The sequence below is a fragment of the Hippopotamus amphibius genome, chromosome 1 (genome assembly GCF_030028045.1).
Source record: "Hippopotamus amphibius kiboko isolate mHipAmp2 chromosome 1, mHipAmp2.hap2, whole genome shotgun sequence".
NCBI lineage: Eukaryota > Metazoa > Chordata > Mammalia > Artiodactyla > Hippopotamidae > Hippopotamus > Hippopotamus amphibius.
This window is the reverse complement of record NC_080186.1, coordinates 233,489,288-233,514,792: the sequence shown is the minus strand read 5'-3', so window position 1 is coordinate 233,514,792 and position 25,505 is coordinate 233,489,288. Positions and strand designations below refer to the sequence as shown.

General features: G+C 47.4%; 2 protein-coding genes across 2 annotated transcripts; both read right to left on the bottom strand.

Moving 5' to 3' along the window:
• Positions 1–12,370: 12,370 nt before the first annotated feature.
• MCIDAS (multiciliate differentiation and DNA synthesis associated cell cycle protein) lies at positions 12,371–18,528 on the bottom strand. Its single transcript, XM_057705864.1, has 7 exons — positions 18,412–18,528; positions 18,228–18,324; positions 17,967–18,058; positions 14,596–14,668; positions 13,802–14,025; positions 13,069–13,179; positions 12,371–12,811 (listed from the first exon to the last, which is right to left on the bottom strand). Exons 1-7 carry the CDS (start codon positions 18,526–18,528, stop codon positions 12,371–12,373), a joined length of 1,155 nt encoding a protein of 384 aa, XP_057561847.1.
• Positions 18,529–22,472: 3,944 nt separating this feature from the next.
• CCNO (cyclin O) lies at positions 22,473–24,624 on the bottom strand. The gene is made up of 3 exons (XM_057709799.1): positions 24,250–24,624; positions 23,425–23,610; positions 22,473–22,958 (listed from the first exon to the last, which is right to left on the bottom strand). Exons 1-3 carry the CDS (start codon positions 24,622–24,624, stop codon positions 22,473–22,475), a joined length of 1,047 nt encoding a protein of 348 aa, XP_057565782.1.
• Positions 24,625–25,505: the final 881 nt, after the last annotated feature.

Here is a 25,505-nt window from a genome sequence, read left to right as displayed (position 1 = left end):
ATATATGTGTTGCTTTTGAATAGTAGATAGTTTGCTATTTTTCTGCTTTCGAGGAAAGATTAATTTATGGTTTGTACAAAAAAAAACCAGTTTCTCTCACTCATTTCTCTTTTCTGCTCTATGTACCTAGTCTCTAGTGACACTAAACTGACTTAGGTTCATGGGTAAGATGACAACTGTTTCAACCTAGTGACCTCTGGAAGACATTTTTCTCCCTCCTTCCCATTCCTCCTGCAAATGTAGTAAGTGGTGAAAGCCAATCAACAGTGATTTTTTTGGATTTTTATGTTTCTTCAAATGTTATTAATATTCACAAGGAGAGGATGCCTTAATTTTGGTCACAGCTTTATAATGTCCTTTTATTTACACCAAATTATGAGTAGGACGCATCAAAGTACATGATGGATTGGTTTTTGTTTCGCAGCAAGTATGTAAGTCCCCTTCAATGTGTGATGAGTAAACACATTTACCATCCACACTGTGCATCAAACCAAATGCATATTCATCTGTCAACAAAAGCCACATTTTGTATTTTGTGTTTTAACAATTGAGCAATATATTATATCCTTTGGAATTAACTGAAATCTAAGATTTACAATAGGCTGAGAAGATTCAATTGCATAAAGATAATATTCACAAAGATCAATAGCAATTAAAGCTATGGTAGTTTAAAAAGTATCCTTTTCTTAAAAAACAAACTCTAGGGCTTCCTAGGTGGTGCAGTGGTTGAGAATCCGCCTGCCAATGCAGGAGATACAGGTTCGATCCCTGCTCCAGGAAGATCCCACATGCTGCAGAGCAACTAAGCCCGTGCGACACAACTATTGAGCCTGCGCTTTAGAGCCCGTGCGCCACAACTATTGAGCCCATGTACTGCAACTACTGAAGCCCACGTGCCTAGAGCCCGTGCTCCGCAACAAGAGAAGCCACGACAATGAGGAGCCCCTGCACCACAATGAAGAGTAGCCCCCACTCACCACAACTAAAAAGAAAGCCCGTGCACAGCAAAAAAAAGACTCAACACAGCCAATAAAATAAATAAATAATTTTTTTAAAAAACCAAAAAAAAAAAAAAACAAACTCTAAGGAAAGAAAAACAAGAAAATTTTGTTATAAAAACAATATTGTTAATAATATCATAAGATTTCTTATCATATGGTAACACATATATGCAGAATATAGAAAAATGGTACAGATCAACTGTTTTGCAAGTCAGAAATAGAGACACAGATGTAGAGAACAAACATATGGACACCAAGTGGGGAAAGTGGAGGGGAGGGGAGGGGAGGGGTTGGGGTGGGATGAATTGGGAGATTGGGATTGCCATACATACATTACTAATAAGAAAAAAAAAGTCAAACTGTACACTTTAAATACATGCAGTTTGTTGTATGTCAATTATATCTCAATAAAAGTTCTTAAAAAAAATCACAAGATTTCTGACTCTCGTAATTTTTTAAGAGGACTTTATACTGCAAGTGTTCCTGACTTCAGTGTAAGTAGGAATACCTGTCAATTTCCCCCTAAAGCCTTGAGATCACAGAAGAAGAATTGTTATATCCAGGCATCAACAATTCCTTGACACTCAGCCCTAACCCAACGATCTCCCTCTTCTTTGTACTGGGAGAAAGGAGAGGCGTTGTTGGCTCCTTAGCCGTCAGTGTTTTTCTGCCCTATACCTTTCCCCACCACCCAAAGGGGCCCCTCTTTTGCATACAGTTTCACCAGCTTCTCTTAGACAAGTGCATCTCCTCCAAGAATCAGAACTCACTTCATTGATGGTCACCACGGGGAATGCTCCACTATGGACCTCTTGCCTGAATGGTGCCTACCCCCAAAGTTTTGATGTTACCAAGTTTTGGATCTCCTCCCCAGCATTTTGCCATTAAAATGGCTACTACTCTCTAAACCTAAGTTCCAAGTTTGAGTTTTCCCAGGAATGGGAATTCTGATTGGCTTATTGTGCATCAAGACTCTCTTGGGTCCAAATATCAAGGCAATAAAATGTTTTAACAGCATAAAGAACAGAAAGCACATGAATTATATTTCAATAAATTCCCCCAAAAAGCATTTGACAAAATCCAACACCCTTTTATTAGAAATGTTCAATAAACTAGGAAAAAAGTATCTCCTTAACCTAACAAAGGGCATCTATGAAAAATCCAGAGTAAACAACATACTTAACAGGAAAAGACTGAATATATCCCTCTAAAATCAGGAAAAAGAAAAAGATGTCTGCTCACCCCACGTCTATTCAACTTTGTACTACAGGTACTAGTGAAGACAGTTAGGTAAGAAAAAGAAATAAAAGAGATTCAGATAGGAAAGGAAGAAGTAAAACTATCTTTACTTGCAGATGACATGATCTTGCACATAGAAAATCCTAAGGAGTCTATTTTTTTAAAAAACTATTAGAATTAATAAGCTATAGGATACAAGATCAATATATAAAAATTAGTTGTATTTCTATATATTAGCAATGAAACTATGAAAATGAAACTAAGAAACCAATTTCAATTACAATAGCAAAATGCTGTTACAAAAATAAAATGCTTAGAGAAAAATTTGCAAAAGATATAAAAGACTTGTACACTGAAAACTACAAAACATTATTGAAAGAAGTTAGAGAAGATCTAAATAAAGGGGGAATATCTATCAGAAAATTTAATGTTAAGATGGCCATATTACCAAATTGATCTATACATTCAACACATCCCCATCAAAACCACAGCTAGGTGGGGTTCTTGCAGAAAATAATAAGGTAGTGCTGAAATTCATCTGGAAATACAAGAGACCTAGAACTGACAAATCCATCTTGAAAAAGAAAAAAGTTAGAAGACCTCACACTTTTTGATTTCAAATTTATGTCCAATTGACTTTCAACAAAGGTGTCAAAATAATCCAACGGGAAAAGAATAATCTTTTCAATAAATGGTGCTAGCATACCTGGATATCCAATGCAAAAAGAATGAAGTTTGAACACCCACTATATACAAAAATTAATTCAAAATGTATCACAGACCTAAATTGACAGATAAAACTATAAAACTCAGAAGAAAATACAAGAGTAAATCTTTGTGATTTTTGAGTTAGGCAACAGTTTCTTAGTTATGACACCAAAAGTACAGTGACAAAACAAAGAATAAACAAATTGGACTGTGTCAAAATAAGAACACTTTGGCTGCAAGTGATAACATCAGGAAAGAGAAACCAAAAAGAAGGGAAGAAAGTGTTTTAAAGTCATTTATCTGATAAGGGACTTGTATCCAGACAATGGAAACAACTCTTACAACTCAACAGTAAAAAGAGAAATAACCTAATTTTAAAATGTGCAAAGGATAGAAAAGACTTTTCTCCAAAGAAGATATACAAATGACCAATAAGCACGTGTAAAAACGTTCAACATCATTGGCCATTAGGGAAATGGAAAGCAAAACCATGGCGAGTTATTACTTCATACCCATTAGCGTGGCTATAATCAGAAAAAGACGAACAGTAACAAGTGTTGGTGAGGGTGTGGAGAAGCTGGAACCCTCACGCGCCAGCTGGTGGGAATGTAAAGTAGTGCAGCTTTGGAACAAAGACTTCGGAAAATAGTTTGGCAGTTCCTCAAAATGTTAAACGTAGAATTATCATTATGACCCAGCAATTCCACTCGTATGTATTTCATTTCCAAGAGAAATGAAAATACACATATGTCTACACAAAACTTGTACATAAATATTCATAGCAACATTTTCCATGAAAGCCACAAAAAAGTGGAAATGACTCCAATATCCATACAGCAGAATGTTTGGCAATAAAAAGGAATGAAGTACTGACTTGTGCTATAACATGGATGAATTTTAAAAACATTATGGTAGGTGAAAGAAGCTAGTCACAAAAAACCACATATGATCTCATTTATATGAAAGGTCCAGATTATGAAAACTAAAAAGACAGAAAATAAATTAGTGGTTACCTGGGGCTGGAGGAGTGGGGAGGAGAATGAGAAGTAACAGCTAACAGGTACAGTATTTCTTATAGAAGGACAAAAATATTTTTAAATTAGGTTGTGGGATGGTTACAAAACCCTTGAATATAAAAAACATTATTGTACATTCAAATTGGTGAAATATATAGTATGCGAAATACATCGCAATAATTCTGTTTAAAAAAAAAGAATCTTTGGTTCAATCCACTATGGTTGGTGATAAGGATGTTGAGGCAAGAGGGGGTGACAACCTAAACTAAACACGCCCAGCCCTGTGTACTCAGGTCTCTTCCCAGAAAGGGGGCACTCATGATGAGTTTGGAAACACCCCAAGAAGTATTTTTATTTTCTACATTAGGAATTTCCATTATAAACAAATAAATGAAAGACAAATCCTGAAACCTTGAGAGTTAGGCATGATCTTATACAAGTGCTCAAAGCTATCATTATCCCTCACAGAACGTGGTATTTGTATTTGCTTTAAAGCATGGCATGGCTTAGAAATGATTGAATTTTCCACATCCTATACCTAAATGCAATCTCTAATTATAACTTACCTGCCCATATAAATCCTAAGTAAATCTGTGGTATTTCTTTTCCCTTGCATCAGTGCAGTACGAACAAATGTAAATAATTGTCATGTCTGATTTACTTTGTGTTTCGTTAAGCAGCTAAAAGTAAATATTGAAAATAGTTGTCAGTTATGCAAGTTTGAACAGGTGTTTGCCTAAAGGGAGACTATAGTTCTTTAAGTGCAGGAGTGACTGAATCAAAGAAAATTATTACTACCCTAACTATGCTGATTTCCTTACATTTAATGGTTCTCAACTTTGTCCTATTTCTTGGAAGCTTTCATTACAAGCGGTCTCAGATCAATTTTGGATGTAAGTGGCAATAAAATATAACAATGAGATGAAAATAATACATAGGACCTCAATAAATGAGTGAATTAAAGTTCACTCCAGACAGAGGTACTGGATGAAGACGGCATCCTTAATATGAAAATGGAATTTTTCAGAGAAAGATCTGTTAGGTACTTGGTATGGCAAGAAAAATCCAAAGAGTTAGAAAAAAAAATGTAGAATTTAAAAATAACACTTTTAATAGACTGGTGATCACATTATAAGTATACATTTTTAGGCTTGGTCAGAGACGCAGGACTTGGAGATATGTGTGAGATGCTCTCGTCTCACATCAGTGCATCTTTTCCCAAGGGGAAACTTTTGCACAGCATCAGGACCAAGATGCCTCCAGGGTCCTGGCAACTTTCCTTCTATAACTCAATCTGAGATCCCTGGAAGCAGGGAATTCCACGGGGAGGCAAGAACTGGATTCATTTCCCTGCTTCTTGATTACCTCCCCACCATTGTCTAGAAGGGTTAAGAACCTGTCGTGAATGTCTTCAGCACTCATTAATAAAGCTGCTCTCTAGATTCCTCCATGTGACCCATAGGCTCCAGAATTTTGCCGTGAGCAAGGACACCATTCTCGCTCTCCGCATAGCCCATGCCCACACTTTTGATATCTAACTCATGCATATATTTTTATTTCTTGGGCACTTTTCTCCAGTTGAAAGCAAGAGAGAGATACAGCAGAAGGGAAAGTCAGAGAAATTCCAGTGAGAAGGATTTGACACAACTTGGTGGCTTTGAGATGTAGGGGCCCAAGTGCAAGGACCAGAGTGACATCTCTAGGAGCAAAGACAAGTCCCCGGCTTGCAGCAAGCCAGGAAATGGGAACCTCAGTCCTGCAATCATAAGGAACTGGATTCTTCCAACAATCAGACTGAGTTTGGAAATGGAGTTCTCCCAGAGCCTCTAAATAAGAACCCAGCCAACAGCTTGATCTCCAAGAAATCCAGAGCAGAGAACCCAGCTTAATCATCTCTAACCTACAGAACTGTGAGATAATAAATTTGTGCTGTTTTAAGCACTACGTTTATGATAATTTGCTATAGCAGTGATAGAAAACTAATACAAACAGATGACTATAGTGTTTATCAGGTAACAGGCACTGTGTCAAGCATTTGAGCTGTATCACCTGGATCAATCGCACAACTTCTATTGTTCTAGTTTCAAAACTAGGAATGAGACCCATTCACAGACCCAAGTTACCTAGCTGGCCCATCCCAGCAGGTCCAGGATAGGAACCATTCATCTCTATGTGACTCTGGAACCCTTGACCATTTCTATACAATGGTCAACTGTTGCTATTCAGTAATAATATATATAAAGGATCCACATTTTAAACACACACAAACATACTTATTCGCTCACATATACGTTAAATATTTCTGAAAGAAAATATACCCAAATACTCAGAATAGTGCCTTAACGTCTTAAGGATTATTACTTATTTCATCATACTTTCCTGTTTATCTGAATTACTTTACAACGAGCATATTTTCCTTGCATAAAATTTTTATTTCCATTTTTTTAGGTAAAAGATGAAGGTGAAATTTCTTAAGGAGAATCCAGCCAGAGTACCAATCATTTCCTTCACCTTATTCCCAGAGGCTCCCGCACTCAAAGACTCTCATCACGTACCCAGGCCTCGGGCTCCAGCTGCCACACCCCTCTGAGTGTTTCCTTCCCTTTCAGGCCCCCAAGTCCCCACGGGAGGCTAACAACTATCCTGGGGCCTGTCTGAGGTTGGAAGCCCACCTCACCCCCTGCTGGGGAAGCCGAGCTCTGTGTCAGGGTCTGAGGGATACATTCCTCCTGTCTTTTCTCTTCAGGCGTCCCTATATCACTGAGACCAACTAAACCTCTGTAGCAGATACTGTTGGTTAGATAGTGTAAGAGCTTTTCCCAGCTCCGTTCTCTCTTGCCTACCTCTTACTATAGCGGCTAGAAGAGTGAGAAACTAGATTCCCAGCCTCCCTTGCAAGTAAGGATAATTATGTGGTTCAGGTCTGATTATGAGACTTGAGTGAAAGTCCACCTGGGGTTTTCTGGCAGAGCTTTTTTGCTTCCCTTTCAATCTGGGAAAATTTGTACCCTTTCTTTTTATCTTGAATGCAGATATGATGTCTGGAGCTACAGCAGTAATCTTGTGATCATGAAACATTGAGCATGAGGACGAACAGCTAACAAGTTAGTGGGGCATAAAGCAGAAAGATAAAGTCTGGTTCATTGATAGCATCATTGGCAGCTGAACCAAATTTAGCAACTCCTGTCTCAAGTTATTATGTGTTGAAAATAAACTCTTATCTTAAAACTCGAGCAAACTCCATTCCTATCTGAACTGCATGCCACAGACTTTAGAGTACTGTTGCTCTTTTCTGTGAGATGCAAAGATCAGAGAGAGAGAACAAGGGAGAGGGGAGAAGGAAGAAGTAATTTGGGGAAACCTGTTTGTGAGTCTGCCTACTGCAAGTGCCAGCATTAAGGGAATACATTGTCTGGAGACTTTAACAAAACAATAACAAAACCAACTAAAAGTCTATTATGTAAGCTGTCTATTACGTAGAACGGGCAATTCTAAATACCTGGGATAAAATGTTCCTATCTAAAGAAATCTTTTGTTGGCTGGTCTAAGTTCTAAATTCTGTGGTCATTGTTGAATGTTAATACTATAGGTGGAAGCTTCGAATTAACACACGTTTATTTCCTATCCTCCTATAAACATTGACAGTTAATTGGGGAAGTCCCCATTATACAGTCAGCCCTCAACAAACAGGGACTCAACTACATGTCTGAGAGAGAGAGAGAGAGTCCTAATATTCCAAGCTCTGTGAGCTTGCTTTAGTCAGAGCTCATGTCACTCATCCCTGTGGTATTGCATTTTTTTGCATTTAACAGAAGATTAAAGTTGAACAATGCTGGCACAGTGAGTAACTAACCAAAGAAACATAACTTGAGTTATTTCAATTCTCTCATTGTAAGTGACCAGTTGGAATTTTCATGTATATTTAAAATTTTAAACAGTGAAAACCAGTGCAAAGTATCCGCAAAGTATCAATATACTGATTTTCTTTTGTTAAGCGAACATCTTGGCTTGCACATGGACTATTTTTATTAATTTAAATCTTTATTATTGAAATTTAGTCTCATTTTTTCAATTTTTAAATTTTTCTGCAGTTTTTAAAGATTACTTTCTATTTACAGTTATTACAAAATATTGGCTTTATTCCCTGTGTTGTATAATCCTTGAGGCTATCTTACACCCAATAGTTTGTACCTTCCACTCCCCCACCCCTACATTCCCCCTCTCTCCCTCCCCTCTGGTAACTACTAGGTTGTTCTCTATACCTGTGAGTCTGCTTCTTTTTTGTTGTGTTCGCTAGTTTGTTGTATTTGTTAGATTCCACATAAAAGTGATATCATACAATATTTGTCTTTCTCTGTCTGACTTATTTCATTTAGCATAATGCCCTCCAAGCCCATCCATGTTGTTGCAAATGGCAAAATTTTGTTCTTTTTAATGGCTGAATGGTATTCCATTGTATATATACCCCCACATCTTCTTCATCCATTTATCTGTTGATGGACATTTAAATTGTTTCCATGTCTTGGCAATTGTAAATAATGCTGCTATGAAAACTGCAGTGCATGTATCTTTTCAAGTTAGTGTTTTTGGGTTTTTCGGGTATATATTCAGGAGCAGAATTGCTGGGTCAGGTGATAGTTCTATTGTTAGGGATTTTTTTTGAGAAACCTTCATACTGTTTTCCACAGTGGCTGCACCAATTTACATTCCCACCAACAGTGCACAAGGATTCTCTTTTCTCCACATCCTTGCCAAATTTATTTTTGTTCTTTTTTTAATAAATTTATTCATTTATTTATTTATTTTATTTTTAGCTGCATTGGGTCTTCATTGCTGTGCACGGGCTTTCTCTAGTTGCGGTGAGCAGGGGCCACTCTTTGTTACACTGCACAGCCTTCTCATTGCAGTAGCTTCTCTTGTTGCAGAGCACGGACTCTAGGCACGTGGGCTTCAGTAGTTGTGGCACTTGGGCTCAGTAGTTGTGGCTCGTGGGCTCTAGAGCACAGGCTCAGTAGTTGTGGCGAACGGGATTAGTTGCTCCGCGGCATATGGGATCTTCCCGGACCAGGGATTGAACCCACGTCCCTCGCATTGGCAGGCAGATTCTTAATTACTGCGCCACTAAGGAAGTCCTATTTTTGTTCTTTTTGATGCTAGCCATTCTGACAGGTGTGAGGTGATATCTCACTGTGGTTCTAATTTGCATTTCTCTGTTGATTAGCCATGTTGAGAATTTTTCATGTGCCTATTGGCCATCTGTATTTCCTCTTTGGAAAAATGTATATTCAGTTCCTCCCATTTTTTAATTGGGTTGTTTGTTTCTTTGATGTTGAGTTGAATGAGCTGTTTATATATGTTGGATATTAATCCCTTATTGGTCATATCATTGCTCCAAATAATTTTAAATTCTTTAAATATCATTATACTGCCTAATTCTCCTTTAGGTTAAATATAGACACAAAAATATCATTAGTTAATATTATAAATTAATAATACGATAATTCTTCAACTGAAAGTGTTACATATTATTCTTCTATGTGACCTTTGAGTTAATTCAAAGAATTAGGACTAGGTCCTGATCTCTCTGCCCACATTTTAGGGCCAATTAAATTGAGCTTCTTTAACACATTTCATATATAATGTTATTCAGACTCTTCACACTTATCTTCAACATCAAGTCCTTCACGGAAGGTATTCATTTCATCATTGAAGCCACCTTCTGAGTCATCTAACATAATTTTTCAAAGCACATTATTGTCACTATTCAACCTTAATACTAAATCACAAGAATTATTTGTATAACATCAGGTCAGTTGGTTTTTGTTTGTTTTAACTTTTTCAAAAATGATCTTTAAAAATTTCTTTACAACAAGTTGTCTCAAAGGTGGCCCTAGAACCAGGCATCAACATCACCTGGCAGCTTGTGAGAAATTCGCATTCTCAGGCTTTACCCAGACTCACTGAATCAGAAACTCTGGGGAGGGGGCCCAGCAAGCTGGGTTTTAATAAGCCCGATAGATGATTCTGATACATACCACAGTTTAAGAACCATTACTTCACAAACATCTAGTGAGGTCATTTCCTTAGAAATAATTTAAAGTGTGTGTGACTTTTTTTAAACTGATTTTGCTGCTATAGAAACTATTCTAGAAACACTCCAACCATATTATCTAAAATAATAATTCCTGTCACATCATATCCCTAGACCCTGCTTTATTTTCTATATAGCATGTTAATGATTAGACATTATAAACTATTTGTTTAGTATCTGTTTCCCCAACTAGAATGCACACTTCGTGACAGCAAGGACTTGGCTTTGCTTGTCTCCCTAACACCCTGAATAGTGCCTGGTCCTACTTGAAATGAAGGAATTATTGAGATAATTCCAGGCTAACATGTCTTCATGAGCTAGGCTAGACCATAGCTGAATACAGGCTCAAAGAATCATGGAGAGAAAATAGCTAAGATTTGGTTCATTGTTGTTCTCACTGAGGTTTCCTACTAAACCAGCAACAAGCAGTACAAAGAATTCACACCATGTAAGGAATGTAAGGACGCATATTAGTGGACACAACTCCCTTCATTGCTAGTATAAGTACTCAGTCCTCGGGTGGTTAACTTCCGGAAGGAATGAGGAAAGACCTGGTCAAAGAAGCTCTGGCTTTGTGGGCTCATTCAGTTCAGGGAAGGCCCCCAAACCACCTACAACCACATACAGAATTCTTCACAGGCCTTGTATTGATAATTTTAAAAATTCCAGTCGTAAGACAAGTAGAAAAATACATATAGATAATTTTTTAACTTTTCTGTCATTGAAACTAATGCATTATGAAAATACTAACTGAGGAGTGGAGAGGAAAATAACTTTTAACCAGCTGATGGTTTCTTGGAACAAGTTAAGGAGTTTTGTTTTTATTTTCTGTTTCTTCTGATACTGAACTGCAGTAACTTTATATTTAAGCTGACAAAAAGAATTCTGAACCATCAAGTGTATTTTCTGAGTCCATTTGTTAGACAAAGTATGAGGAAATGTGCTCTATTTTGTCACTTTTTTGTTTGTTTTCAAAATAGCCATTTAAATACAGATAACAGTATACAGGACAAACTGGAGAAGCAGGTTCTGCCAGCCTGCCCAGCTCACCTGTTACCTGATCTCTCCATTCAGATGGCATTCAGATGGCAGAACTAGCAATGTGGTGTACCAGGGTTAGAAACTGGCCCAGGCTGAGCCCCAAATGCAAGGAGTAGCCCTCACGTTGAGAACTGTGGAGGTTGGGACAAATCACCACTTGATGTACTCTACTCACAAAATTTCACAACAGAGTAGAAAAAAGGAAGTCCACACAAAAGGGAATAAAGAAAAGGCAAACTGAAGGTACCATATAACACTAAGTTTTTCTTAGAAGATGAAGTCAAGAAATATAAAACATGAATGTGTTCCCCAGTTTTACCCATGGAATTCAAACAGTTTTACTTTTACCAAGATTTCCACACTTGGCTTCTGCCATAAAATTATGACTACCCTAAAATATGAACATTCTTTTTCATGTGGGATATGCCATTTTCTTAAAACAATGTATGTTTCTTACTAACAAAGTTTGCTTTTTCTGTGGTTATTCTGTTTAGACAAAATGATATATAATTAATATAAATATTTATCATAAACCTTACAAAATTATATAACTGACCATCACAAACAAATGTGTTCAGCACCTATTTTGTCAGTAACCCACTGACTCTAAGAATCTGCACTTTCCTCTGTTTTATTGCCTGCCCTAAGACACGTGTTTAGGAATTTCTAACCCTAACCTCTCCTTATTTTTTATTCTGGCAGCTACAATGAAAGGTTTCAGTAGTCACAAAATTAAGTGTTCTTCCAGGATCAGGGGAAGTGAGTGATATGTTTAAACATTCACCCAGAGACCTGGCTTCTAGACCTACAATCTTTAAAAGACTAGTGAGAGCACTCTGAAGGTTTCCATGACCCTTCTTATTGTAGAAAATTACTTAACTTCTTAGAATCTCCTTTTGCTTCTTGTGGAAGTAGAGCATTATGTAATTATAAAATAGCTAAGTGGTTTTTAGGTCCCTTCCAGCTCTAAAAAGTACATAATTCAAAGCTGCTAAAAATACTTTAAAATTTGACGGATATATATGCGTGTACACACACACACACACACACACGGTTTCGCTGTGAAAAGGGGAGGGACTATACAGTATTGTACCAGAACTTGACAATGCATCTGTATCAAAACGTTTTACGTTTTTGTTCCTGAAAAAAAATGCGTCAGGGTGGCATCGGCCCTGCAGGGGGAGTGCTGAGAAGCCGGGTTTCAGCTACGTGGTTCAGCCTCCGGGAGCGGCAGGCCGGAGGGAGGGCAGTGTTTCTGAGGACCGCACCCCAGCTCAGCTGGGAACCCAGCGGAATTTGTAACCCCCGCTGGCGGTGCGGATGGTGAAGGCGTTGCCCTGGGGGAAGGCGAGGGTGCGGATGGTGCTGTGGCTGCGGATGGGGGTGCTGAAGGCGCCGCCCTCCTCCAGCTCGCCGCGGCTCAGGCTCAGCGCGCCCCGGCTGCCGTCTGTGCGCAGCCCCCGGAAGGCGCCGTGCAGGTTCCCGGGCCTGCCGTCCGGGCTCTGGGGCTCGGGCTGCAGCCGCAGCCGCTTGGCGTCGCGGCTCCGCAGCGCCTCGTCGCAGCGCTCGGAAATCTCCCGGAGGATGGCGTCCACCTCCGCGCAGTCCTGCCCCGCGGCGCAGAACAGCTCCTCCAGGCTCCTTTTGGAAGCCGCCTTGAGCGGGAAGGGCTCGGCTGCCGCCCCGCAGTCCCGGGACTGCGTGATCATCAGCTTCTACAAAAGAGCGGGAGGAGCGCCGCCCTGGGGCCAGCCGGACTCGCCTGGTGCCGGGAGCTCAAAGGAGACCTGGCCGCACTTCGAACGGCGCGCCTCGGCGGACTCGGGCAACCCCCGCAAGGGACTCGGCGAGCCCCCAGCGGCGCTCTCCTCTCCCCGACCCCCGCCGGGCCCCAGCGGCGGGAGCAGGGTGGGAGGCGCACAGGAGCACTTCCGACTTCCTGCAGTGTTCCACGCGCCCGGGCCCCACTTACATCCAGAACCGAGGCCAGGTGCCGGGTCCGACGGGCGAGTTCCTTCAGCTGCACGTTGCGCTCCTTGAGGGAGGCGATCTCCTCCTGTTTCTGGGTCAACGTCACGTGCAGCTGCAGGAGGAGACCCAAACGTTCAGCGGTAGGCTACCGCGCTCGGGGGCGTCTGTACACCCTGCAGGAATAGAACCCAGATCCTAACGTCTAATTAGAAACTGGGGCCCCAAGAACGTTTACACTGGTGAGAATAATAATCAATTTTATTTATTTACTTTTCTTACAAATCACTTAGACAAAATGTTTCTCAATTAATCCTCAGTGTAGTGGTGAGGAGTGCTGACTTGAGCAACAGGCAGATATAGGTTCTGCCTCTGAAGTTCAACCTTCCTATACCTCAGTTTCCTTATCTGTAAAATGGGGCTGGTAAGAGTATGTAGTTCAATGGCCGTGAGTATTAAATGAGCAAAAGTAAACTGGCAAGCACAATATCAGGCATGTAAAAAGCCTTCAGCAAATATCGTGGCCCTATTAAACATCTTCTGGGTAGGGTTATTCCCGCTTAGTGATGTTGTAAACTGAGGTAGAGCCAGTGCAGCAACAGCGGCTATGTGAACTGGTCCACTGGTTTTAACGTCCAAAGGGGCACATTCCCGTTCCTGCAACCCCCACTTCTTCCCAGAGCGCCATACCCTGCCCTGGCCCCAAAGATTCCTGGACTCCAGCCCCGTGTCCCTACTTGGTTATTCTCGACGAGTGCGTCCCCCAGTGCCTTCTGGTTCTGGTCGGCCACCTCCTTCCAGTACTGCTCTGGCGGGGGCACGTCGGGAGGGCGCAGCGGCGGTGACTGCAGGGCCCGTGGGTCCAGAGGAGGGGAGAGACAGGGACCAAACGGCAGAACGGCGCAAGGAGAGAAGGGGAAGTCTCCGCCGGCCAGGGGAGGCGACATCAGAGACGATGAGTCTGATGAAGAGGAAGAGAGCGAGCTGGGTTTGCAGCCTCAGACTCGTGCCCGGCTAACTGCAGGGACAAAATATCACGCCGGGTGTGGGGTTTACGTGGAGATTTTTCTTTATTAATAAATCACCCCTCACTCTGCAACCCCTACGATCCCCAGGCTCTTCCTGATATCCTGCACATACACAGCAGGCGCTCAATAAATGCCTGTTGAGATGATCTGAATTGAATCTCCACGGTGGCCAGGGCAAACTTGCCTGAAGTCACAAAAATACTCTATTCTTCACACTTCTGTCATTCAGCCTAGTCCAGACCACGTCACAGCGTAGGGCTCTCTCTCCCGGAATCACACGGGCAAACGGAGCAAGCGCTATAGATCCAGCGACTCATCTTCTCCATTAGGAAAAGGGGGGGGGGTTCCCTAAATATGGAAGAGTCTGGCCCTTTGATGAGCTGCTGGCAAGTCGCTGACAGGTACAGGGTTTACCACTTTCAGGAGCACGAAATCCGAACTAGTCATATTTGAGGGGCGGAGGACACCCCCCACCGTTATTTAACTGCAGAGACTGCACTTGCCTGCAATGAGATCATCCACGGTGTCTCTGAAAGCCTGCAGATCGAAATCCGCTGCCGTTTGCAGGGAGTGGTTCTGAAATAAACCAGAGGTGTAAACTAGTTAGTGTTGATTCTGGCAGGTCTGGAACACTTCCTAGACCCACAGTTAACCTCCCGGGCTCGGTGGCGGGTCTGCATGCCCTCGTGTTCGCGGCCGAAACTCATACCCGAACATTAAAGCCCCGCCCGAGACCCGGAATCCAGCAGGCTCGCACAGCCATGGTGGAGAGAGGGGGGCACGAAGCGGGGATCCGTTCGCGAGGGTCCTGCCGGGCGCTGAGACCGCGCGCTGCTGCGTGGCGCGTCGGTCCTTCTGCGCGCAGCGGAGCAGCCCCGCGCCCGGCCTCCGGCAGCCCGCAAGTCCAGCGCCGCCCCAATGGCCGGCCAGCAGCCAACCAGGCGCGTGGCCAGGGCGCCTGCAGACCTTCAACCCCGACTTACCTCCCACAGGCCAAGGGGTCTTGGCTCTAAGAGCTAGGAGCGCTGCGCGCGAACACTCTGTCCTTCCTCCTAAGACCCGCCAGCGTGCAGGGGCATCCAAAGCAGTAACTCGACTCCACATGTCCCGCCAAGGTTCAGTCACAACTAAACCAACCCTCCCCACAAAGAAAGGGAAAAGGTAGACTAAAAGATATGAGGGGCCAGAGATGCTATGAAAAGTGCTTCTGTTCAGCACACAGCAGGCGTCTCCCCTGTTGCTCTTCTGTCTCTCAACAAGTGGGAGTTGACTTTTCCCGTATGGTGTGATGCACCTCCAGCATCTTGGACTGGACATTCTCCTGAGTTCCTGCAATGTGCCTGGGTACGTGAGACCGAAGGAGACAGTAAAAGGCTGGCGGCCAGAAAATTCTTACTCTCTTAATTCGTGGCCAGTGTTGACAAAACTCTTTTACATTGAGTCTCTCAGTTAATTCTCACACCAATACGGGAAGCAGGTAGAGCACAGGAAGTGACTCCTCCCCTGATGGAGAAGCTGAAGCTCTGAGAAATCGAGTTGCCCAAAGCCACCCAGCTCTGAAATAGTGAAATCGGAGCTTCTGCCCCAGAATGCTGGTGCCTATTTCAATCCTCTTTCCTCTATACCTCATTGCCTCTAGCTTTGATTTCTCTTTTAGGAAAGCCTGGCTTCCAATGAAGACAGTTCTGGGAAGGGGAAAGAAACTTCTCAAGGGACATGGTGTGAGGCGTGCACCCAGTATGCCCATCAGAATACCTATTCCACGGATTCCACTGTTATCAATTCTTGTTACTCCTTTGGGTTAATCATATTCTTCTCCCAAACACCCTTCTTTACTATTCAAATACTTCTGAGAAGAGAAACTTATTCTGACTCTAACTTCGAACAATGTACAAGTATCAGTTTCCTTCAGGGTGGAGAGCTTCAACCAGGGAGACCTCTAGCACCAGCTGAGAACTGAGGCTGTAAGGGAAAGGGAGCTTAGAAAGGAAAGACTGAGGGCCCCAGACAAACCCTGAAGCACAAGTTCTTCCCTGGTTGAAGGAGTCAGAAATGAGACATTTTCCAAGGGCTAAAAGGTCTCCCTCTCAGTAGAGAAAAGCCCTTACCATGAAAAGACTGGTAGCCAACCCAGGGACTGGCACCCAGGAAATGCTTCCTCCTATGCTACCCCAGGTCTTGGCTCATTCTGGACCCCAAACACTTCTAGAGCACTTCCTCTCTCTGTCCACTTTCCCCAACAGGAAGGAGAAATATAACCAGAGTTTGCACTGGCCAGGGGGTTCCCCTGGAGAATCTTCCCCTAGGGATCTATATCCTTCTGTACCAGCTCTGCCTCCTCCCAGGACAAGTCCTGGGCCTCTTGGGCCATAGGGCATGAGCTCTGTCCTTGAAACTTTGAATCCTATCTTCCCAATTAGATAAAAACCTGACATTTCTCCAACACAAACAGCAGCCAAAAACCAAAACCAAAACCAAAACCAAAAACAACAAAAAAACAACCAACAAACCAAACAGAACCAAAAGAACCCTAACACAGAACATGAGGTCAAATTTAAGTTCTGTATACATAAGCAAAAATTCAGCAAGAGCCTGCTTGGTTTTTGTCGTTGTTTTGTTGGTTTTTTTTTTTTTCTTGCAAAATAATTTTTATTTCTTGCAAAATAAATGTGGAGTAAGGGAGTGATGTAGCCCTCTGGGTCAGTTGAAAGATGCTTTTGTATTGTCTTTTTTAATTTGAGCATCCAGACACTAAAAGAACAAAAGAATGGCCTTTGCAGGACGATGCCCGCTCTTACCTGTTGCCTTCACAATCTCTGCTCTTGGTGGCCACCTACCCTGAGTCTCTCTAGGCCCTCCCCCAGTTCTAAGAGGCACTTAGAGAGGCCCTGGGAAGCTTTGCTCTACCACCCCAACCTCAGTTCTGGGAGGTGGTCATTTCCTCTGAAGAGTTCTGTACTTGGCCTGTTCCCATGAAACCTCAGTCCCCAACACCTGCTGCCAGGAACCTGACACTAGCACTCTTCCTGTAGGCTGCATCTAGCTAGGAGGTCCTGTCCCCCCGGGCACTGTATATCCCATCGACGAGCCAGGCTTCTGGGCTCCCGGACACCAGTGCTGGGAGGTGCCATCATCTATGAGGAGTCTCAGTCCTGGCAAGTGGTAGAAGTGGGTGGAAGTAAGAAGATAGGGTTTTTTTTGGGGGGGAGGGGAATGCCTCTTTGCCCCATGGGAGTAAGTGACAGCAGCCTTTGCAGGGGGTGAAAAGGACTTTTATAAAGTGTCCAACTGCTGAAGGGCCATCTCTGTAGACAGTAACTTTTTCAGTCAGATTTCTTCAAGTCCTTTGTCACGCTTCCTGCTTCCTCCAAATGTAAATTCTCTTCGTTTTTCCCAGTCTTGATTGAGAAGCTATTCTCCGATCTCCACACCCCTTCGACATCCAGGGAATGAAAATGGTTAATGAGTGGCCGGGAAAGGCAGGTCGGGAGAACAAACAGGTGCTCAGAGCTCAACTTTGCTCCCATCTACCCACCTGGTCCCTCAGTGCGCAACCTCCACATTGCTTTATCGCACCTCCAAAGAATAGGTGGGGAGGGGAATAGGAGACCCGTCTGGCAGGGGAGCCCTCCAGGTGAGCTTCCCTGTCCAGAGTTGGTCAACACAGTTCTGGGAATGCGACCACCGTTAACATATTAGGAGGGAGGAGGAAGTTCTGATCCTCGAGGCTCAGATTCCTGCAGGACACCTTCCCCCGCTAGCCAGACGTGCCTGCGCTCCCCACCGAAAAGGATTCTTTGAGGAAACTCTGGAAATGACTCCCGAATCGAAGCTGAGGCGACGAGAGCCCGTGAGTTTCCACTAGGGGAGGTACCTGCGAGGCGGCCGAGTCACCACCAGACGGCGCGTCGGACCCGAGTAACGAGGAGCAGTCCGCGAGGTCCTGCAGGTCTATGGTGGTGAGGGCTGCGAGGGGAGAACCGGAGACACGCGCCGGGCGGACCCTGAGCCTCCCCGCCAAGGGCATCGCCGCCAGAACTCCAGAACCCCAGGCAGAAAGCTCTTCTGAGCCCCGCGCGCCCCACCCTCCCGGCGCGGGGAACCAGAGGGGGGTGGCAGGAACCGCCGGGCTCACCAGGCAGCGCGGCAGACTCGGCGTCTGCGGGGTCCTGGTACACCGACACCGGGCTGCTGCCGCTGCTGCCGGGGAAGAATTTCCGCGGAGGCGCGAACTAGCCGAGCACAGAAACGGTGAGCGCGGGTCAGCCCTCGGGGCCGGGAGCGTGCGGACCCCGCCCGGCCCCGGCCCGCGGCCCCACCTTCCTCTCCAGCTTCCCGGGCTTGCCGCAGGGCCGGCCTCGCGGATCCAGCATCCTGTTGGGGCAAATGCTGTCGAAGGCGCGGCGACCCGCCACGGTGCCTCCGCACGCCTGCATCCTGCCTGCCCGCCCGCTTCGGGCCCGGAGCCCCGCGCCGACGGCTCGGAGGCGGCGGCCCGGGCCGGGAGGGCGACCCCGCACCCCGCGCTCCGCGGGCTCTGAAGCCGGCCAGCAGTCGGGCAGGCGCGTGGCCGGGGTGGGGCCAACGGGCGACCGTGGGGGTGCGGAGGGAGGGCGGGGTGGAGCGGGGGGACGGCCGCGTGGAGGGGGGGGCGGCTCGCGCGCGAGCGCCCGCGGTGGCGCCTTCAGCCGCCGGCGATCCGCGCGCGGGCGGAGGCGTGAAACCCAACCTGGCAACGCGGCTTCTCCCGGGAGCCGCGAGCGCCCTTTCGGCCCGCGTTCGCGCCGCCGCCTCCAGGCCACGCCAGGCGAAGGCAGAGCGGGGAAGCGCAGCCCCTGCTGGTCCCTGACGCTGGGGACCGCCTTCCCGCGCCCGGACAGCGGGAATGGAGACCTTAACGATTCTTCCTTCGTTTTCTTCCCATCCCAGCCACAAGGCACGAAACAAGCTTGCAGTGTCCATCGCCAAAGCCCGACTCCCGCATTTGCCCCGCCGTGTAGGATTTGGTGGGGATGTGCTGTAGAATTCCAACAGGGACGCCCCCGGACAGCCCCAGATCGCGGCAGTCCCTTCCTCCGAGGCTGGGGAGCCCTCCAGGTTTTGACTTCCACTTGGTCTGCTGCCTAGAGCCGCGCTCTGTACCCCTACCCGCACTTTCTCAGGCAGCAGCACCTGAACACAGCCTTTCAGAGAGGGCCACACTTGGCCACACTGGACAGCCCCCAATCCCCTGAAACCTGGGTCTCTCCCTCGAAAGCCCAGCTACCCGTGGAAGCATCTGGCCACTCTCTACAACCGGCCTCGTTTGCTCTGCCAGAGTCTTGGCTCCTTTCCCAAGCCAGAAGCCTCTCTCAAGAAGGAGCATCTCCAGACCCTTGGGTGAGGGGTCTCTCACAGGACCACTGATATCCATCCAATTGGAACAATGGTCTGAAATTGAAATCTTTGTGATTCCCCTATTGGGCACCCTGTTGGTGCCTTATACCTCACAGGAGTAGTGAAAGGCCCCCTTTTAAAATGCATGATCCTCCTTTATTTGCACCTATTATCTGGATTAATAAACTAGAAACCCCTAACAGTGATGGAAAGCAATCCGATGATATAGTTATAATAGACTTAGAGACTCACTAACCCATCTATACATGCAGGAACCCAGTGAGGTCAGCCAGAGTTGGTGTGATATCGCTGATGGTGAGGAATAAGCTCTGGCTTTAGGGTCAGAACCCAGGCTCCACCAGATACATGAACCCCCAGTTCTTTTGGAAAAACATCACATTAACTTCAAGGGAGTTGCTGTGAAGATGAGATTGTTTATGTAATGTGACTGGTGCTTGGTGTGGATAAATTAATGTTGTTTTGAGGAGCCTTTTCAGCTGCACCTCCAGCTTCCCACAGCCTGTTGCTGGCTTTGTCTCCTGCTTCCTCTGGTTCCTAAGTAGCCTAGCCACTAGTCTGTCCATTCCCCATCCCTATCCTTAATGACTTCCCAGTCTGTAAAAGGAGTGGGGAAGCTCTTAGCTGAGTTTTGGAGAGATCTCTATACATGGCAAGATCCAAAACAGGCCCGTTTTCCATCAATGAGTTCCACACTGGAGTAGAAAAATATGGGCATTGTACATAAAAAAGTACAAGAGATTATCTGTGGCAACAGGAGCTGGAATAGCATGATTATATGATTCCTGGCCTGCATGATTCTGGAACCAAATCAACCACATCAATCTTATCTGAGTGATGGAGTAAATGCTGGTGAAGATAACCTCCCCCTAAAATCACTCTTTTGCAGAGGTACCCCACCTGCAGATAGGCAGCCTGAGGGCTCCAGATATTTTGGAACTTGGAACAGATGATATGATTTTCCTCCTCCTCCTCTCACCATCACAGACCAGCTTTTCCTCTATCAGCTTGGAGATCACCATTTCCCTTTCCCTCAGCCAAGGAGGAGAAAAAAATTCCTAGAGAGGGTAGCATATCAACATATCAGGGGAGAAGGGGTCCCAAACGCCTAAAGTAAGGTGCTCCTGTCTCTGGAGAGTATTTGAGCACACAAGAAGTACAAGGAAGTTTCTCTAAACATGTTTTGCGTTCGCTTTTTATTTGTGCCACTTGTTATACATTTAGATTTATTCTAAATGCAGTAGAACATGACTGAGTTTATTCCCAAAAACTTGTTTTCAACCATACAGAAAATTTGAAAAAACAGTACAGTGAACAACAGTAACATTAACATTTTCCTATATTTGCTTTATCTCTATTTTTTACCAAGTTTTTTTTTTTCCTGTGTAACTCCCCCCCCAACCCCCATCATTATGCAGGCTGCCACCAGCCTTCTTGAAGAGTTGCTGTGCTGAGGGTTTTGTAGAGAACATCTCATTAAATCCATACCTCAACACTACCAGGCAAATGCTACTGTTATTCTCATTTTTACAGGAAACACTTAAGCACAGATATGTGACTCTCTTAAGGTTACCCAGCAAATTGATTCCAGAGTCTAAGTGTTTAATCGTTACTTTATACTACCTCATAGCAGCCTCGCTGAAGCTTCATACAGCCCTGGTATCAGCTGGCTGTTGGGCTAAGAGAGGTTAAGAAATTTACTGGAGGTTACAGATTCAGGGTCTACAGCAGATTCACAACAATGAGAATGACGATGATGGGACAGCTGTGGAGTCACAGAACTCCAGCAAGCCTGTGTTGCATTTCTTGCCTCACTTTTCCCATCTGTAAAGTGACTCCTGTAACATGAGTGAAGGCAGGGACTGTACTGGCTCTCCAAATATGTTCTCCATAGTCCCCATGGAATGAAGGGCACTGAACAGGTCACTTGTCCTATACATACCTTGGGAGGAGAGGTTTTTTGAGCATTTCCAGAAACCTGTAAGCAGGGGAACCTGAGCATTGTGGCAAAGGGTGGAACTCGGAACTCAGATCACCTGCCTTCAAATCCTGGCTGCTCCACTGTTGTTTAAGCTCTCTGTGGCCCAGTGTCCTTCTCTGAAAAATGGGATAATAGACCCTGCCTCGTAGTAGAACTGTTGGAGGATTGAAATAATGAATGGTGACCACCATGCCTGGTACGTGTAAGCACTCAATGACAGCCAGGACTACCATTGTGCCATTGTTACTGTGGGCTCATGCACAGCAGGTATAAGACAAGAGAGAACTGTTCAACCATGTGACGGCAGGATAAACAGACTCGATTTGCAATGGCCATTAACTGCCTGTAAAGCCTTCATTTTCCCACATCGGGCAGCTGTTAGGGTAGCTCTTGCTTGCCCTAATTAGTGGGCCTGCGCAGGCCCCCAAAGCTTCTCAGCCTGGCATCTTCTGCACCAGCAGTGCCCCCTAGCCTCTCTAGACAACAGGGACTGCTGTGGGTTCTTTTCGGCCTCACACCCCATCGTGCCCTTTGAACCTCTAGGAGTGAGCAGTCCTCAGCCTCCTAACAAGAGGGTCACCTGTTACAGGCCAAGTGATCCTGACTCGCCTTGTAACTGGAACCATGGGCTACAGGAACCTCTCCAGACTTGATGTTCCCAAACAGAGATGCCTGGAGGGATGGAAGAGCCCTCCATAGTTACTGAGCACCTCGTCCCAGATTGCCTTCACCTTCCCTCTTCACAGACACACGCTGGCATTTGCAACATTCAAACCACCACAGACAGCCTGTTTATTGGGGAAAGACTTGGCTCTTCTCTCGTGTGCTCTTAGCAAAATAAATAGTGAGAAGCTACAATGGTACACTATTTACAACCTGCAGGATGACCTGGTGACCAAGTGGGAGCCCTGAACCCCTCTCTGTGGGCCAACACTGCACTGTTTCAAAGCAACGGGAGAGGTCCAGCAGCCAGGCTAGGGGATCAAAGGAGACCAAGGGTCTACTTTACTTCAAGTTCGGGGACAGGCTGCACTTCTCGCAGATCTGGAGGGGCAGCATGTGAGTCAGGGAGCTTCTGTTTATGGCCACCAGTAGCTGCAGCTTGTCCAAGCAGTCCTGCAGCGTGGCCTCCGGGTGCCCGCCCAGGCGCAAGTCCATCGGGCGAGGGAGCTGCAGCATACGGTCTGCCAGCGCCAGGCAACAGACGGCCAGCAGGGAGGGCGTGTAGCTGGTGAAAGCGTAGTCAGCCAGGCTCAGCTCCGCCACCCCGCGCGCCACGGCTTGGGCTTCCAGGGCTTCGGAGGCCTCGGCCTGGCCGGCCTCCACGCGTGCGTGAGTGAAATGCTCCAGGAAGAAGCTGATGGTCGGTGCGCCCAGGCTGAAATGCAGTTTGTGCAGCACGATGCACTCGAGGTTGCAGAGCTGCTGCCGGGAGAAGGCGCCGCAGCACAGGGCCAGGAGCTGCTTCACGCGCGGCGGGTGCACCTCCACCTGTAACACAGGGGCGCTCAGCCCTGGCTGTGCAGCACCCGGGGCCGGAGGCCCACCCAGTCGCGCACACTCAGGAGAAAACCAGGACTCCCCCCATCCCTTCCAGCGAGATATTTGGGGCTTCGCCTCTCCATACTTCCACTGTAATCACCTGGGGTGTACTTCCAGCGCAACACTGAAAACAGGTTTGAGAAATTTTGAAAAAAAAAAATTTTCGGAGACTAGAATAGAGGGGCTACAGAGAGCTGTTGAGACTCGGCCTATTTCTTTGGGGGCCGGGCGAAAGGATTGTTCGTTTTGGGGCGGGGGGCGGGATTGTGAAGTTAAGGCTGTGGGGTATGTAAGTGTGCAAACGTCTGCCAAAATGAGTGCAGAGAACCCAGGGCTCAGTCGTGTGAGCTGAAGAGCCGGCCGGCCGGAGAGCGGCCAGGAGTCTGGCTGCCCCCCAGGCCCGGCGTGGAGGTACCTGTTTGCAAGCGATGAGCAGGGACGTGACTCCGAGCAGCTGGAAGCAGTCTGCAGCCACAGGTGTGGTGATAAGGAAGCGGTCCAGGGTGTTCACTGTCAGGCACAGCGACTCGAAGGAGAGGCCGAACTGGCGGTGCACGGGGATCAGCCAGCTGAGCAGCTTACAGCGGGATTCCGCCGTTACCTGCCGGAGGGAGGAGGGAGGCGCGCCAGCTGAGCCTACAGCTGAGAGGGGCTGTGGAAGGGACAGGGCACGGAGACCCAGGGAGCGTCCCCGGAGGGAGGCAGGAAACGCAGGAAAAACCTAAAGGCGCTGGAAACTGGGAAACAGGTGGGCAGCACTTCTGCGGAAAGAGCCCAGGCAGGGCTGGGAGCCCGGACGCCTGGATTCGTGCCTGGCGCTGGGCCGGGCGCGGATACACGTTACCTCGTGTAATCCTCTCAACAATTCAGTGGGGCGCAGGGAGGTCACCACTTTGCAAGTAAAAAAACAAGTTTAGGATTGTTAAGTAACTTGCCGGGGTCGGTAGGGGTCCCGACTCGAACCTAAAAGCTGTCTTAACTCCTTGGCATGCTACCGCGTCCCTGCGAACCAATTTGGAGACTGCGGGCAGGTCCCTTAAGCCGCCTAGGCCCCACTGGCCTCCGTGTATACAATGGGGCTGGCGGCCCGGCCCTCCAAAGCCCCTTCCCGCTCGCACCAGGGGCAGAAGCTGGGCTGGCGAGGGCCGGGGCGCCGCGGAGGGCACACAGAGCAGAAGAGGAGAGAGCCCGGGAGAGGAAGGGGAGCGGCGGTGGAGAGCTGGCTCCAGCAGCGCCTCACTTGTGGCTGCCGCGCCAACGACTCCCGCGGGTGGAAGTGGCTCTCCCGCGCCTTGAGGAAGGCGTAGCAGCTCTGACCGTAGTCGCGGAAGGTCTGTAGGTCTAGCTGCACCCGCTGCTGGGCAGGACCAGGTCGGGGGCTGCAGCCTCGCGCCGCGGGGCTGTCCGCGCCGTCCGAGCCGGAGCTGGGGGACTCGAACAGGTCGCACACGCCAGAATCTCCGGGGAGCGGGCACGGGTTCAGCGGCTGCAGCGGCTGCTTCCTTCGGAGGCGTGGACGCCTGCTCTTCTTCACCGGGGCACCGAGGTTTGGGGCGTCCCGCCTCCCGGCCCGGGCGGCGGGGCTCACGGGGCTGGTGGGGCAGGGGGTCACCATGATGAAGCCAGGTGGCCGTTCTACGACTCCCCGGCTGCAGAGGGGAGGACACGGGTGCGCGAGAGTGCGAGGCAGGCCGGGCCTGACCGGAGGCGAGCCGCTAAGTATCAGGCCTGCGGGTTCCCTCGGCCACACCCCCGGCCTCTCACTGGCCGAGCCCAGAGCGGCACGAGAACCGCGCTTTCCCGGCTAAAGACCCGCTCCCGAGCGCGCCGCTGGCACCTTCAGCCTCGCGAGTCTGCCACAGGGAGGAGGAGGAGCTACAGCGGGCGGGGCGCACGGGTGCTGCGCGGCCGGCTCCCTGCGCATCCCCCGTTACCCGGGCAACGGAGCCCGGGTTGCCGCAGGAGCTGCGCGCGCCGCCCGAGGGAGGGGTGCGGTCGCGCGGCGGTGAGGCCAGGTGGGCGCCGGGTCGCGCGGAGGGGCTCGACCTCGCCCCGGAAAAAGACTCCCCCAGGGGGCATCTCTTCATCCTTGGCCGGATGGTCTTGACACGTGCGTGCACCGGCTCTAAGCCAGGTGGGTGGTTCTGTAAAGGTCCGCTTCCGAGCTCCAAACGAAGGCTCCAGCTAGACTCCTGTCAGCAGGGAAGTTTTCTTCTGTGACCCATACAAGCAATAATAATAATTCAGGTGTGTTTGTGGTTTTCGCTTTGGGCAGGTCCTGAGTAGCCAGTGTCCCTCCTTCTGCCGGGAGGAGGGGGCAGAGCCTCCGCAGGTCGCTCGGCGCTGCTGTGTGTCTGGGGGCCGGTGCCGCCCGGCCGCAGGTCTGCGTGCTCCAGACAGAGCACTGCCCAGGGAGCGTCCCGCCGCGGTCTGCAGTCCCGCCATGCATTCTCCGCACTTTCCCCCCAAACCCAGCAAGCTGCAGCGGTGCAGGAG